At 41.0% G+C, this 13,398-nt stretch overlaps 1 protein-coding gene across 1 annotated transcript in view; it reads right to left on the reverse strand.

Annotated features, from left to right (window-relative positions):
- Window positions 1-10,648, reverse strand: part of si:dkey-225n22.4 (uncharacterized) — a 51,209-nt gene extending 40,561 nt beyond the window's left edge. Inside the window, exons 1-2 of the mRNA XM_021562733.3 lie at window positions 10,517-10,648; window positions 2,692-2,810 (exon numbers count right to left, since the gene is read on the reverse strand). Coding sequence (XP_021418408.3) covers window positions 2,692-2,773 — 82 coding nt within the window. The 5' untranslated portion in view covers window positions 2,774-2,810; window positions 10,517-10,648. The remainder of the gene's footprint in view (window positions 1-2,691; window positions 2,811-10,516) is intronic.
- Window positions 10,649-13,398: the final 2,750 nt, after the last annotated feature.

The following is a 13,398-nucleotide window of genomic DNA, read 5'->3' on the forward strand; positions in this document are numbered from 1 at the left end:
TAAAGATAATTGGAGCTTATTTCTTCATCTTCCAATAAATAAGTGGTAAGCCTACCTGTTTGACACACAATTATCCTATCCATATATGTCGGTATAGCCAAGTACTCCAATACTGTCACATGCACTGATTAAATACCTTTGTGTCTGGGAAGGGCTTGGTGTGTTTGACTAAAACCAGGGCTCAAATTGAGTGAGGGTATCACATACCCTTTGTTAAAGAGAGGGCAAAAAGGATATACAGTGCCTTGCGAAAGTATTCGGCCCCCTTGAACTTTGCGACCTTTTGCCACATTTCAGGCTTCAAACATAAAGATATAAAACTGTATTTTTTTGTGAAGAATCAACAACAAGTGGGACACAATCATGAAGTGGAACGACATTTATTGGATATTTCAAACTTTTTTAACAAATCAAAAACTGAAAAATTGGGCGTGCAAAATTATTCAGCCCCCTTAAGTTAATACGTTGTAGCGCCACCTTTTGCTGCGATTACAGCTGTAAGTCGCTTGGGGTATGTCTATCAGTTTTGCACATCGAGAGACTGAATTTTTTTCCCATTCCTCCTTGCAAAACAGCTCGAGCTCAGTGAGGTTGGATGGAGAGCATTTGTGAACAGCAGTTTTCAGTTCTTTCCACAGATTCTCGATTGGATTCAGGTCTGGACTTTGACTTGGCCATTCTAACACCTGGATATGTTTATTTTTGAACCATTCCATTGTAGATTTTGCTTTATGTTTTGGATCATTGTCTTGTTGGAAGACAAATCTCCGTCCCAGTCTCAGGTCTTTTGCAGACTCCATCAGGTTTTCTTCCAGAATGGTCCTGTATTTGGCTCCATCCATCTTCCCATCAATTTTAACCATCTTCCCTGTCCCTGCTGAAGAAAAGCAGGCCCAAACCATGATGCTGCCACCACCATGTTTGACAGTGGGGATGGTGTGTTCAGCTGTGTTGCTTTTACGCCAAACATAACGTTTTGCATTGTTGCCAAAAAGTTCAATTTTGGTTTCATCTGACCAGAGCACCTTCTTCCACATGTTTGGTGTGTCTCCCAGGTGGCTTGTGGCAAACTTTAAACAACACTTTTTATGGATATCTTTAAGAAATGGCTTTCTTCTTGCCACTCTTCCATAAAGGCCAGATTTGTGCAATATATGACTGATTGTTGTCCTATGGACAGAGTCTCCCACCTCAGCTGTAGATCTCTGCAGTTCATCCAGAGTGATCATGGGCCTCTTGGCTGCATCTCTGATCAGTCTTCTCCTTGTATGAGCTGAAAGTTTAGAGGGACGGCCAGGTCTTGGTAGATTTGCAGTGGTCTGATACTCCTTCCATTTCAATATTATAGCTTGCACAGTGCTCCTTGGGATGTTTAAAGCTTGGGAAATCTTTTTGTATCCAAATCCGGCTTTAAACTTCTTCACAACAGTATCTCGGACCTGCCTGGTGTGTTCCTTGTTCTTCATGATGCTCTCTGCGCTTTTAACGGACCTCTGAGACTATCACAGTGCAGGTGCATTTATACGGAGACTTGATTACGCACAGGTGGATTGTATTTATCATCATTAGTCATTTAGGTCAACATTGGATCATTCAGAGATCCTCACTGAACTTCTGGAGAGAGTTTGCTGCACTGAAAGTAAAGGGGCTGAATAATTTTGCACGCCCAATTTTTCAGTTTTTGATTTGTTAAAAAAGTTTGAAATATCCAATAAATGTCGTTCCACTTCATGATTGTGTCCCACTTGTTGTTGATTCTTCACAAAAAAATACAGTTTTATATCTTTATGTTTGAAGCCTGAAATGTGGCAAAAGGTCGCAAAGTTCAAGGGGGCCGAATACTTTCGCAAGGCACTGTATATTGTTTGCTTTATATTTTGAAATAAATACATAAATGTATCCAGATTATATCAAGCGTTCAATAACAATGCTTAACTCGGTGATGCCTTATGGTAGAAACCAGCTCTAAAATGCCTGGGAAAGACGCGACTCCAATGCATATGGGGATATATTGATTCCTCTCTATGACAATCTCAAGCTGAGCTGCAGCCTAAAATATTCAAGGAGATGAAAACACTTGACTTCGCTATTCTGTCCCTACTAATTAAGCTTTTCTCTTTCTGAAAAGAAAACACGTTTGTTTAAACCCAGGCAGTTTTAAGGAACCACTTCTGTTTTTTGGTCATACAACGGACGAGTAGCCAGTAGTTGAAGCTTACAGTTTTCTGCGTCAGTAGAGCCTCTGTCTGGGTGGAAAGGTAACTTTTGAAAGTGCCATGCTTAGATTCATCAGGATATCTACAATGTCATTATTTTTGTCTCGCCTACGGCGCAGAACGTCCAGGGCATTGCTGATTTTATCAGCGCAATCAGATTGAAAATATTAGACTATGTTATTGACATTGAACTGATTATATAGCCTACTAACCAGGTGTGTTAAAAATGGTGTTTATTCGTAGCATAGGCCTATTAATTGGGCTGATATTATGTTCTGTTCCTCCAACTTTTAGCTGAGAAGAAAAATTGGCCCAAGGCCAAACCTACGGGGGGGCGGCAGATTTTTGTCTCGCCTAGGGCGGCAGAACGTCCAGGACCGGCCCTGTTCGTATTTTGAGATGCAAGGTTTAACCTGCATGTTTTCTACAGAACAGATTAGACATACCATACCAAATGTAGACATACTGTACATACCAGCTCTGATATCCTCCTCCTCTATTGCCTGTAGATATGCCAGAAACAGCAGCATAGTCAGTGACCTTAATGTCCATGCCATTGTTCTTTAAGAGGTGTCCCGGTCCAGTCTTCACAGTCTGAAATTAATACTTTCACAGTTGAGAAATGCATGTTTATAATTTACAGTATGTAAATCAACAGATTGGATTTCAGATCAGAGAATGTCAGGGAGATGTGAAACGTCAAGAACAAACAGCAGTTTGATATGTGCAGATGTTGAAGTAAGCTGTTCTGAGATTTCATGTCAACTCTCATTTCAGACCTGAACGTCACATTTTCCAAACGTAATCACATGTAAAAACCCTCTATACGCTATCAAAATACAAAACAGCAGTCACCACGTACTGTGAATTTAATTGGACTGTCACTGAAATGCCTAACACCAGTCCTGTTTAGAACGGACCTGTGGTACACCCACTCATTCATATGCCTGTTCTTCCGAGAGTCTGCTGTCTCTTTTTACAAGAGAGAATGTTATGCTTCTCAGCTCTGTTTTGTTTCATGCAATGTAATGGGACAGATGTGTCAGATGAGCAACCAGGCAAACTCTAAATAATGTACATAAAAAGGACATGAATAAAACAGCATGTGTCAGGAAATTGTACTTGTACGCCCATGGGCTGAAAACAAGAACCTCTCTCCCTATCCCCCTAAAATCTGTTTTTTCTTCCCCCACTCTTCAAAAATATCTTGGTAAGGGAGACATTTTGCATTATGCCATAAGACGCGTGGTCTGTTTTTTTGTGGGGGCCAGCCCACTTTCATTTAGCCTAGAAACATTGCCCCACCGACCACAGGCCTCAGCCAAAGAAAATAACAATGTAGGCAGAATGCTAGAGAACACAACACGAAAATAAACATGGCATGCTGCAGTGTGTTGGCAGGCAGTCTGAAGACAGGGGTGGGACGGCACACACACACGTCTCTCTATGCGGCGGATGTCAGTCGTGGCCAGTCTGCTTCCTCCCGCCACTTCAAATCCTTCTCCACTACGATGTCCTTTCAATGTCAATAGACATTATTTTCTTTTTTAAGTCTGATCAAACAAGCATTGAGTTGTTCTGCTTCAAGTCATGGTACTGAGTCATGTATTTCAGCAAACAGCCTTGAGACCAAGTGAATAACATGTTTCTTAACATGGGGGTTCTGAGTCACAGGGATATGTAACTCTCAGGCTGTCAAGACGGTAAGTTCTTTTGAGGTAAAGGAGTGGCCTGAGTTCAAGTATCAGACACAGGGGTAAAGAGAGAAAAAAATAGACAAATGTGTCCAATGCTGGCCTCCATTCACTACTTCTCCAAGCGGTCTTGTAAAATGGTAGTACAGGTAGTAAAATGTTACAGCCTGGCTGTAACTGCAGGTCCTAGGAGAGGGCACTCAGGACATTCCCAGGGACATGGGAAGTCAATTCCCTCGTAAATCATCTGTGTGCAGCGTTTCCCTCCATCTCACTTCAGTGATGGTTCCACTAAACCTGCAAATGATCCATCAGTGGTAAACAGAGCACCAGAACTGTGAATCAGGTATTAAAACAAAACCCAAAATATATATTTATATACACATTGTGGCTCGTTTATGAATGAATCACTGAGAAGCGACGTTACATCCATCACCAAGAACATTTAATCATTTCCCTGGCTTTATGTCCTACACAGCAAACGTGTGGCTGTTGTGTTGAGGTATAAAAAAAAAATGTTTTCAACAAATCAAAACATAGTTTATATTTTAGATTCTTCAAAGTAGCCACCCTTTGCCTTGATGACAGCTTTGCAATGCAATCTAATACAATATATAAGTGGTTGGAATTATTGCTCCCGTTACTGAAATGGTTATTCCAATTTAGATGGTTTAGGTAGTCTTTTATGACAAGTTCATCACCATAGCACTCATTCTGAATTTAAATTGTGGGTGATAAAAGTTACAATTATTATAATGCGGCGGCAGTTAGCCTGGCAGGTAGGAGCGTTAATTACTGTCCCAATGCTCCTACCCGCCAGGGTAATGCTGCCGCATTATAATAATCATAACCGAAAGGTTGCTGGATCAAAACCCGAGCTAACAAGCTAAGAATCTGTCATTCTGCCCCTGAGCAAGGCAATTAACCCACTGTTCCCCAGGTGCTGATGCTGTCGATTAAGGCACCTCTCTGATTCATAGGGGTTGGTTAAATATAGAAGACACATTTCAGTTGAACGCATGACTAGGTATCCCCCTTTCCCTTTCCTAATTGTTGAAAATCCTCCCTATGGCTGGATTCCAATAGGAATACCAGCATAGTGACCTGCAGGGGGCATAACTAAAGACCTTATGACATGTATAATGTAAGGTCATGAAGGGTTTACTTTATACTCAAAAACATTGAGTTTTTGAAGGCTTTTGTTGAAGGCTTTAGTATTGAAGATTAATGAATGCAACAACCATGTCTCTGTAACTAACAAACACAGTCTTGGGTGGGTAAGTCGTAATGTTCACTCGAAATGCACCCTGGGAAATATGCAAATAAGGCTTTACACCCTACAGTGTTAAAACAACCCCCCCCCCCCCCCAAAAAAAAAAAAAAACATAATACATGTGTTTTTCCCTAAAACTGAGAAAGTGTAACAGCATCAGCTCAAATAAAATGTTAATTTAAATCAGAATTTGCTACACCCACGGTGTTAGGGACCTAACACTCTGGGGATGTCAGTTTATCAGCACTTTGAAAAGTGTTAGTTTAACACTATTTGAGATGGTCACCTATAATTTCAAAGAAAGTGTTACATTTAACACTGTGGGTGTTAAAATTCTGATCGCAAATTTGCTTTGTAGATGTGTCGCCTGTCTTGACCCAATATCTTCTGACTAACATCCTAATCTTTGCACTAAAACTTTCCACATTAGGACAATGAACAATGCTAGGGATTATGCACACTCGCTGTTGATCAATCCTCACTTCACTGGCACAGTATACAGTGCCTTGCGAAAGTATTCGGCCCCCTTGAACTTTGCGACCTTTTGCCACATTTCAGGCTTCAAACATAAAGATATAAAACTGTATTTTTTTGTGAAGAATCAACAACAAGTGGGACACAATCATGAAGTGGAACGACATTTATTGGATATTTCAAACTTTTTTAACAAATCAAAAACTGAAAAATTGGGCGTGCAAAATTATTCAGCCCCTTTACTTTCAGTGCAGCAAACTCTCTCCAGAAGTTCAGTGAGGATCTCTGAATGATCCAATGTTGACCTAAATGACTAATGATGATAAATACAATCACCTGTGTGTAATCAAGTCTCCGTATAAATGCACCTGCACTGTGATAGTCTCAGAGGTCCGTTAAAAGCGCAGAGAGCATCATGAAGAACAAGGAACACACCAGGCAGGTCCGAGATACTGTTGTGAAGAAGTTTAAAGCCGGATTTGGATACAAAAATATTTCCCAAGCTTTAAACATCCCAAGGAGCACTGTGCAAGCGATAATATTGAAATGGAAGGAGTATCAGACCACTGCAAATCTACCAAGACCTGGCCTCCCTCTAAACTTTCAGCTCATACAAGGAGAAGACTGATCAGAGATGCAGCCAAGAGGCCCATGATCACTCTGGATGAACTGCAGAGATCTACAGCTGAGGTGGGAGAATCTGTCCATAGGACAACAATCAGTTGTATATTGCACAAATCTGGCCTTTATGGAAGAGTGGCAAGAAGAAAGCCATTTCTTAAAGATATCCATAAAAAGTGTTGTTTAAAGTTTGCCAGAAGCCACCTGGGAGACACACCAAACATGTGGAAGAAGGTGCTCTGGTCAGATGAAACCAAAATTTAACTTTTTGGCAACAATGCAAAACGTTGTGTTTGGCGTAAAAGCAACACAGCTGAACACACCATCCCCACTGTCAAACATGGTGGTGGCAGCATCATGGTTTGGGCCTGCTTTTCTTCAGCAGGGACAGGGAAGATGGTTAAAATTGATGGGAAGATGGATGGAGCCAAATACAGGACCAGTCTGGAAGAAAACCTGATGGAGTCTACAAAAGACCTGAGACTGGGTCGGAGATTTGTCTTCCAACAAGACAATGATCCAAAACATAAAGCAAAATCTACAATGGAATGGTTCAAAAATAAACATATCCAGGTGTTAGAATGGCCAAGTCAAAGTCCAGACCTGAATCCAATCGAGAATCTGTGGAAAGAACTGAAAACTGTTGTTCACAAATGCTCTCCATCCAACCTCACTGAGCTCGAGCTGTTTTGCAAGGAGGGATGGGAAAAAATGTCAGTCTCTCGATGTGCAAAACTGATAGAGACATACCCCAAGCGACTTACAGCTGTAATCGCAGCAAAAGGTGGCGCTACAAAGTATTAACTTAAGGGGGCTGAATAATTTTGCACGCCCAATTTTTCAGTTTATGATTTGTTAAAAAAGTTGGAAATATCCAATAAATGTTGTTCCACTTCATGATTGTGTCTCACTTGTTGCTGATTCTTCACAAAAAAATACAGTTTTATATCTTTATGTTTGAAGCCTGAAATGTGGCAAAAGGTCGCAAAGTTCAAGGGGGCCGAATACTTTCGCAAGGCACTGTACATGACATACTGCCATGCCACCTCTCTCTCTTCACAGCCACATGTCTGTATGCTTGCATTACATGATGTAATAAGCTCCAAATAACCATCCGGTTTCAATGGTGGGAGCAGCTGATATGTGTCTCCATTGAGTGTGAGGGTGTTGGGTATTTGGCTGGCTAAATAGTGGGGAACCCTGAGATTTTCCTCCAGATGTGTAACGGTTGTGGTATAATGGTACTTTTCAACCGAAGGCCATCTGTGTGTTTTCTTATGTACCAAATCCACAAGTTCCCTACCATAGCTTGTGGAAATTCCTCATCACACATGAAAATGAGAAAAATCTGTCCATCGACTGAGGTTTCCTGTTTCCTCTGAGCTTACACATTTTGTGCCAAACGCAATCAGTAAAAGCGAGCTAGACAGGTCAATGGTAAAAGCGTTAACGTCTCAGCATTCGTCTGTTGTGAAGAAAGATGCATTCTGTTCAGGCTCCATAACATTGGTTGAATGTGGCAAGATGGCCTCAAGATGTTCACAGTTATGGATTGGCCTCCATTATGGTTTAAGAAATAATGTTGTGTTTGAGTGATGTTGTAACCAGTCAAACTCAATAGCTCTTCTTGTCTTCTCTTCATTTACACTGATGTGAAAGAACTGAACTGGTCAAATTGCACCCATAACATTGAGAGGAAATGAGGAGAAGAAGCTGAGATACTCCCATTGAGATGCTCACCATTCAATGAGAACTAACTGGAACATTTCCTATGAACGCCCTTTTCATAACACATTAAGTGTGTTTATAATGCCTTATGAGCTATGCATAAAAAACGTCCCTCTGAGACAGGCCGAAGCATTAGAGCAGACTCTTTTTCTTTCCTTGCTGCGTCCATCCAGGCGGGCACAACAACATCAGCAGCTATAAATTCCCCATGGGCCTCTCCTAGTGAAACACATCAGTCATTACACAGATGATTTACACACGCATGGCATAGCGGCAAGCCTCGAACCTGAATTGCTTGGAGCCTCACGGAACATTTGGGAATCACTGGTGCGGTCAGTGCAACCACTCCCATTACAATCAATTACATCATCTTATTAACACGTACAGTATGTCTTTATTCAGCGTTCTCCTTCCACTCATCTCAATGTGGATGAATAAACATGAAGGTAGCTAAACCGCACTGGGGCACCATTGTGAATACAAAAATGCTAATTGATTCTATCAAGGATGTAATGAACTACATTAATGATGTGTGTGTGTGTGTGTGTGTGTGTGTGTGTGTGTGTGAGAGAGAGAGAGTGACTGAGTGCATAAAGAGATCTCTGGGAATTGATGCAGCAAAACCCATTGTCAATTGAACAAGGGAGTTCTAGGGGAGAGCTGGCTTTTAGTCCTACTAAAATGACTGCAGATTGCTGCAATTCCTCAGGGACTTGGCACAGTACAATGGGCTACATGGAGGACCTACATTAAAAATACTGATAAACCGAGATTGCCGTGTTTATAATTCCAACCGATTTTTCCCATGACTTCATATATATTCTTGTGATGCACTGTTCATTGTTGTTGAGTGAATTCACTAGGAATGACAATACACTTTATGAAGGGGTTCCTTGACTGGAGCAGTGGTCTAAGGCACTGCATCACCGTGCTAGAGGTGTCACTACAGACCAGGGTTCGATCCCGGGCTGTATCACAAATGGCCGTGATCGGGAATCCCATATGGCGGCGCACAATTGGCCCAGCATCGTCCGGGTTAGGGGAGGGTTTGGCCGGGGTAGGCTGTCATTGTAAACAATAATTTGTTCTTAACTCACTTGCCTCATTAAATAAAAGGTTAAATAAATGGGTAATGAAATATCATGCAGGAATATCTTGCGTTTTAGGTGCTATATTTGTCCATCTGTATCCACTCAACTCCTAACGTCATATTTAGTCCCTACACTGCCAGAAAATATGGCTTCTTCTGTTTACAGAACAGCCTTCTTCAGATTTCGGATATGTAATCATTTCAGTTGCAAGACACATTGGCCATGGTTGGAGGAAGGCATACTACTGTATATTCTCCTTAGCAATGTGTAATGTGCTTCTTATCAAAACCAGTGTTTGGATGCAAGGCCACACAGGCATAATCATATATATGGCATTTATATTTGTAGCATGTCTGCCCTTTTCTGCTCAGCGACAGTTGAATTTGCAATGTTTATTTTCTGCCTCACCAACAGTTGCAGAATACAGATTCTGGGGGTACAAGACATGCTTATTCTGAAAGGCCCACTTTAAGGACAACTTAATATCATTACCATGAGGATAATCATGGTTAACCCAGAAGTAAAATCTCACAGAATTTGGTCAGCTACAGAATCTGTCCACAAGAGATTACCACGAAGGCCAAAGTACTGTACGTGATAAGCAATAAACCAATACACCACAAAATGTGACTTTTATTTTCTTTAACTGGCTCAGGTGTCTCCCCTTTGCCCCAATATGAGGTCAGTTCATCATTGCCATTGCCACTGGGCAAGCATATGTTACCCTTTCAGTGCGGAGCCACCAATCTCTTAGAGGCAAGCCATGATGTAATACTGAGTAGCAAGCAAGTCAGTATCAGGCTAACTAAAAGTCAAGAATAGGCTGTTGTTACAGTACTTAGCCTATAATTTCCTGCACCCTACAGGGGATTACATACTTCATGGCTTCCCCATTAAATGTAGCCCATGTACTGACAATACTTGCTCCATAATAGGAACAATGTAAAGAAAAGTAGCTCCAGTCATCAGCTACTCAGATAGGCTACTGTTGTAGTAGACTACCATTGTTGTAGTAGGCCGCATGAACCTTGCATCAGAAAAGACATTAAACCAAATGAAAATGTGCCTGTGGGATATCAGGCTACATTCCCATCACCACATTCCTCAAAAGCATGTAGCCTCTTTGCATCAGTTAGAATGTCTGAAAACGCAAATAGAGATCTGGGTTCGGAGGAATCTGCAATCTGATTGGCTGAAATGGGGTTCCAAGCCATTGACAATTCACTGTTATCTGCACTGTCTATGTCTAAGTAGTGTTAAGTTTCAAAGTATCAATACTTCAATTCAATTACAAATAATATTCAAGACAATAGTTCATTACTTTATTAGTAATTAACTATAATGTTAAGTAATCAAAGTCGTTTTTGGAATAGCCATTAATAATTTCAGTATGAAAAATATCTGAAAAGAAAAGCTTACCTTTTCAATTCCAGGAGACTAGCACAGTAAAAACTGTCCCTCTCCAGAGACAAACTTAAGACAAAAAGATTTATTGTACAAATAGAAATTCTCTGTATCGTCACTAGAGGGAGACTTTGCTATTGGTCCACAAGTGAAAGTGTCGCACTCGCAGGTCTTTATACCCGGGGAGCCTGTGACGTCTCATGGAACGCTCCACATGTTGCTGCTGTCACTCCCGACTGCAGACTTTGTTAAATGAGTGGGATAACCTTTAAATTAATTCATTAGACCGACACGCAGACAGAGAGACTGACACACACACACACAGATCTTCATTGGTGATTTGTTGGTTGAAAGATACACTCACACTTATAACCTCACTTTATGACATGTTTGATTGAAAATGTCTGTGTAGGCTCCTATATTCTGTAGTAGCCTATTTTAACTTGTCTAACTGTAGATAGTTTTTTGTTGTTACGTAAATGGTTGGATACAGAACAAGCACACATTTACCTTTACTAGCCCAAATGTGTATGGAAAATGTAACAGTAGGTAAAATATTTGTCCCCTGCACAGTTTCAACCTAAATGTATCTCAAAAACGCTCATTGGTGACTGAAAACCTTCATGAGAGAAAGTGGCATCAAGTTGACCCTTAAAATCTACCAAACTACACTGTGCATGAAAACTTTTTAGAGTTTTAATGTAGGTTACGCTTTACCAAATAGATACCCATTGCAGTGTTTGAAGCAGACCAAATCCATAGATCCAGAGCCATGCTGTTGAAATACCATAGACTCCACCCTACATTCAGCCCCCTAAATGAACTATTTTCGTTCAAAACAACGACAAGAAATGTTTAACCCTTCAGACTCAGACTTTGACTATGTGGAAGGTGATGAAGACAAAATGATCTATGTCAGAGGTCACTGGATGAGTTTGGCATTTGTCAGTGGGTGGGAGGTGTCGTAGTAATTGTAGTGTATTTGAGAGTTCAAATATGTATTTAAATGTTTCTAGTGGCTGGAGAATTTTCCATATGCATAAATGCTGTGTCTTCTAATGGCGTCATTTTTGAGATTCTAAAAACAACATCTCAAGCATTTCGGCCACCCAAACGTTTTCTTTTCATTTGATTAAGTTAAATGTTATGCTGCACATATCTTTGGGGATTTAGGTTTTGTTGGTTGTCTAACCTCTTTAAATATCAGTTGAAAGGGCATACTTAACCAGCTCATTTTATCAATAAACAAACCAAGTAAATGTCACTGGATCCATTATCAGTGAGAGTATATTAGTACAATTGAAAATACTGTAAATGTTGCTGTATCGTATGCAAAGGATTTCAAATACCAGCTTTTATTTTTTCTATAGTGTTCATATAAAGTGGAAGAGCTACATTCATTTTACTTCATTACAGTAATAGTCTAGATACATGCCATAGCTGCATAATGCTTATACATCGCACATTTCAGCTATTTAACCTTTAGGACTACCAAAAGGGATGGATGATGAACCCTGATCAAATGTTGCCCCCTGTTGCTTGCCTTCGATTACTGCTCAACATAATGCAAGGCTTCAAGCTGTTTTGAACAACACCAGCTACAAAAGCTATGTGGATGGTCAAAATGTCATGTCAAAATACCATTACATTCTTTATATTTTTATTATGTATTTTTTTTAATGTATTTAACTAGGCAAGTCAGTTAAGAACAAATTATTTACAATGACGGCCAAACCTGGACCAATTGTGCGCCGCCCTATGGGACTCCCAATCACGGCTGGATGTGATACAGCCTGGATTCGAACTAGGCTGAAACGCAACATGTGAAGTGTTGGTCCCATGTGATGCCTCTGGCACGGAGATGTAGTGCCTTAGACCGCTGCGCCACTCGGGAGCCCTGTTGATGTATACAATTATACAATTATCAAGGATATATGATTAATCTGATGATTAATCTGATGATTAATCTGACATACAGTCGTGGGCAAAAGTTTTGAGAATGACACAAATATTAATTTTCACAAAGTCGTCTGCCTCAGTTTGTATGATGGCAATTTGCATATACTCCAGAATGTCATGAAGAGTGATCAGATGAATTGCAATGAATTGCAAAGTCCCTCTTTGCCATGCAAATGAACTGAATCCCCCAAAAACATTTCCACTGCATTTCAGCCCTGCCACAAAAGGACCAGCTGACATGTCAGTGATTCTCTCGTTAACACAGGTGTGAGTGTTGACGAGGACAAGGCTGGAGATCACTCTGTCATGCTGATTGAGTTCGAATAACAGACTGGAAGCTTCAAAAGGATTGGTGGTGCATGGAATCATTGTTCTTCCTCTGTCAATCATGGTTACCTGCAAGGAAACATGTGCCGTCATCATTGCTTTGCACAAAAAGGGCTTCAGAGGCAATGATATTGCTGCCAGTAAGATTGCACCTAAGTCAACCATTTATCGGATCATCAAGAACTTCAAGGAGAACGGTTTTATTGTTGTGAAGAAGGCTTCAGGGCGCCCAAGAAAGTCCAACAAGCGCCAGGACCGTCTCCTAAAGATGATTCAGCTGCGGGATCGGGGCACCACAAGTACAGAGCTTGCTCAGGAATGGCAGCAGGCAGTTGTGAGTGTGTCTGCATGCACAGTGCGGCGAAGACTTTTGGAGGATGGCCTGGTGTCAAGAAGGGCAGCAAAGAAGCCACTTCTCTCCAGGAAAAACATCAGGGACAGACTGATATTCTGCAAAAGGTACAGGGTTTGGACTGCTGAGGACTGGGGTAAAGTAATTTTCTCTGATGAATCCCCTTTCCGAATGTTTGGGGCATCCGGAAAAAAGCTTGTCCAGAGAAGACAAGGTGAGCGCTACCATCAGTCCTGTGTCATGCCAACAGTAAAGCATC

Source organism: Oncorhynchus mykiss, chromosome 15 (genome assembly GCF_057628025.1).
Source record: "Oncorhynchus mykiss isolate SJ-2025 chromosome 15, ASM5762802v1, whole genome shotgun sequence".
NCBI classification, from domain to species: Eukaryota; Metazoa; Chordata; class Actinopteri; order Salmoniformes; family Salmonidae; genus Oncorhynchus; species Oncorhynchus mykiss.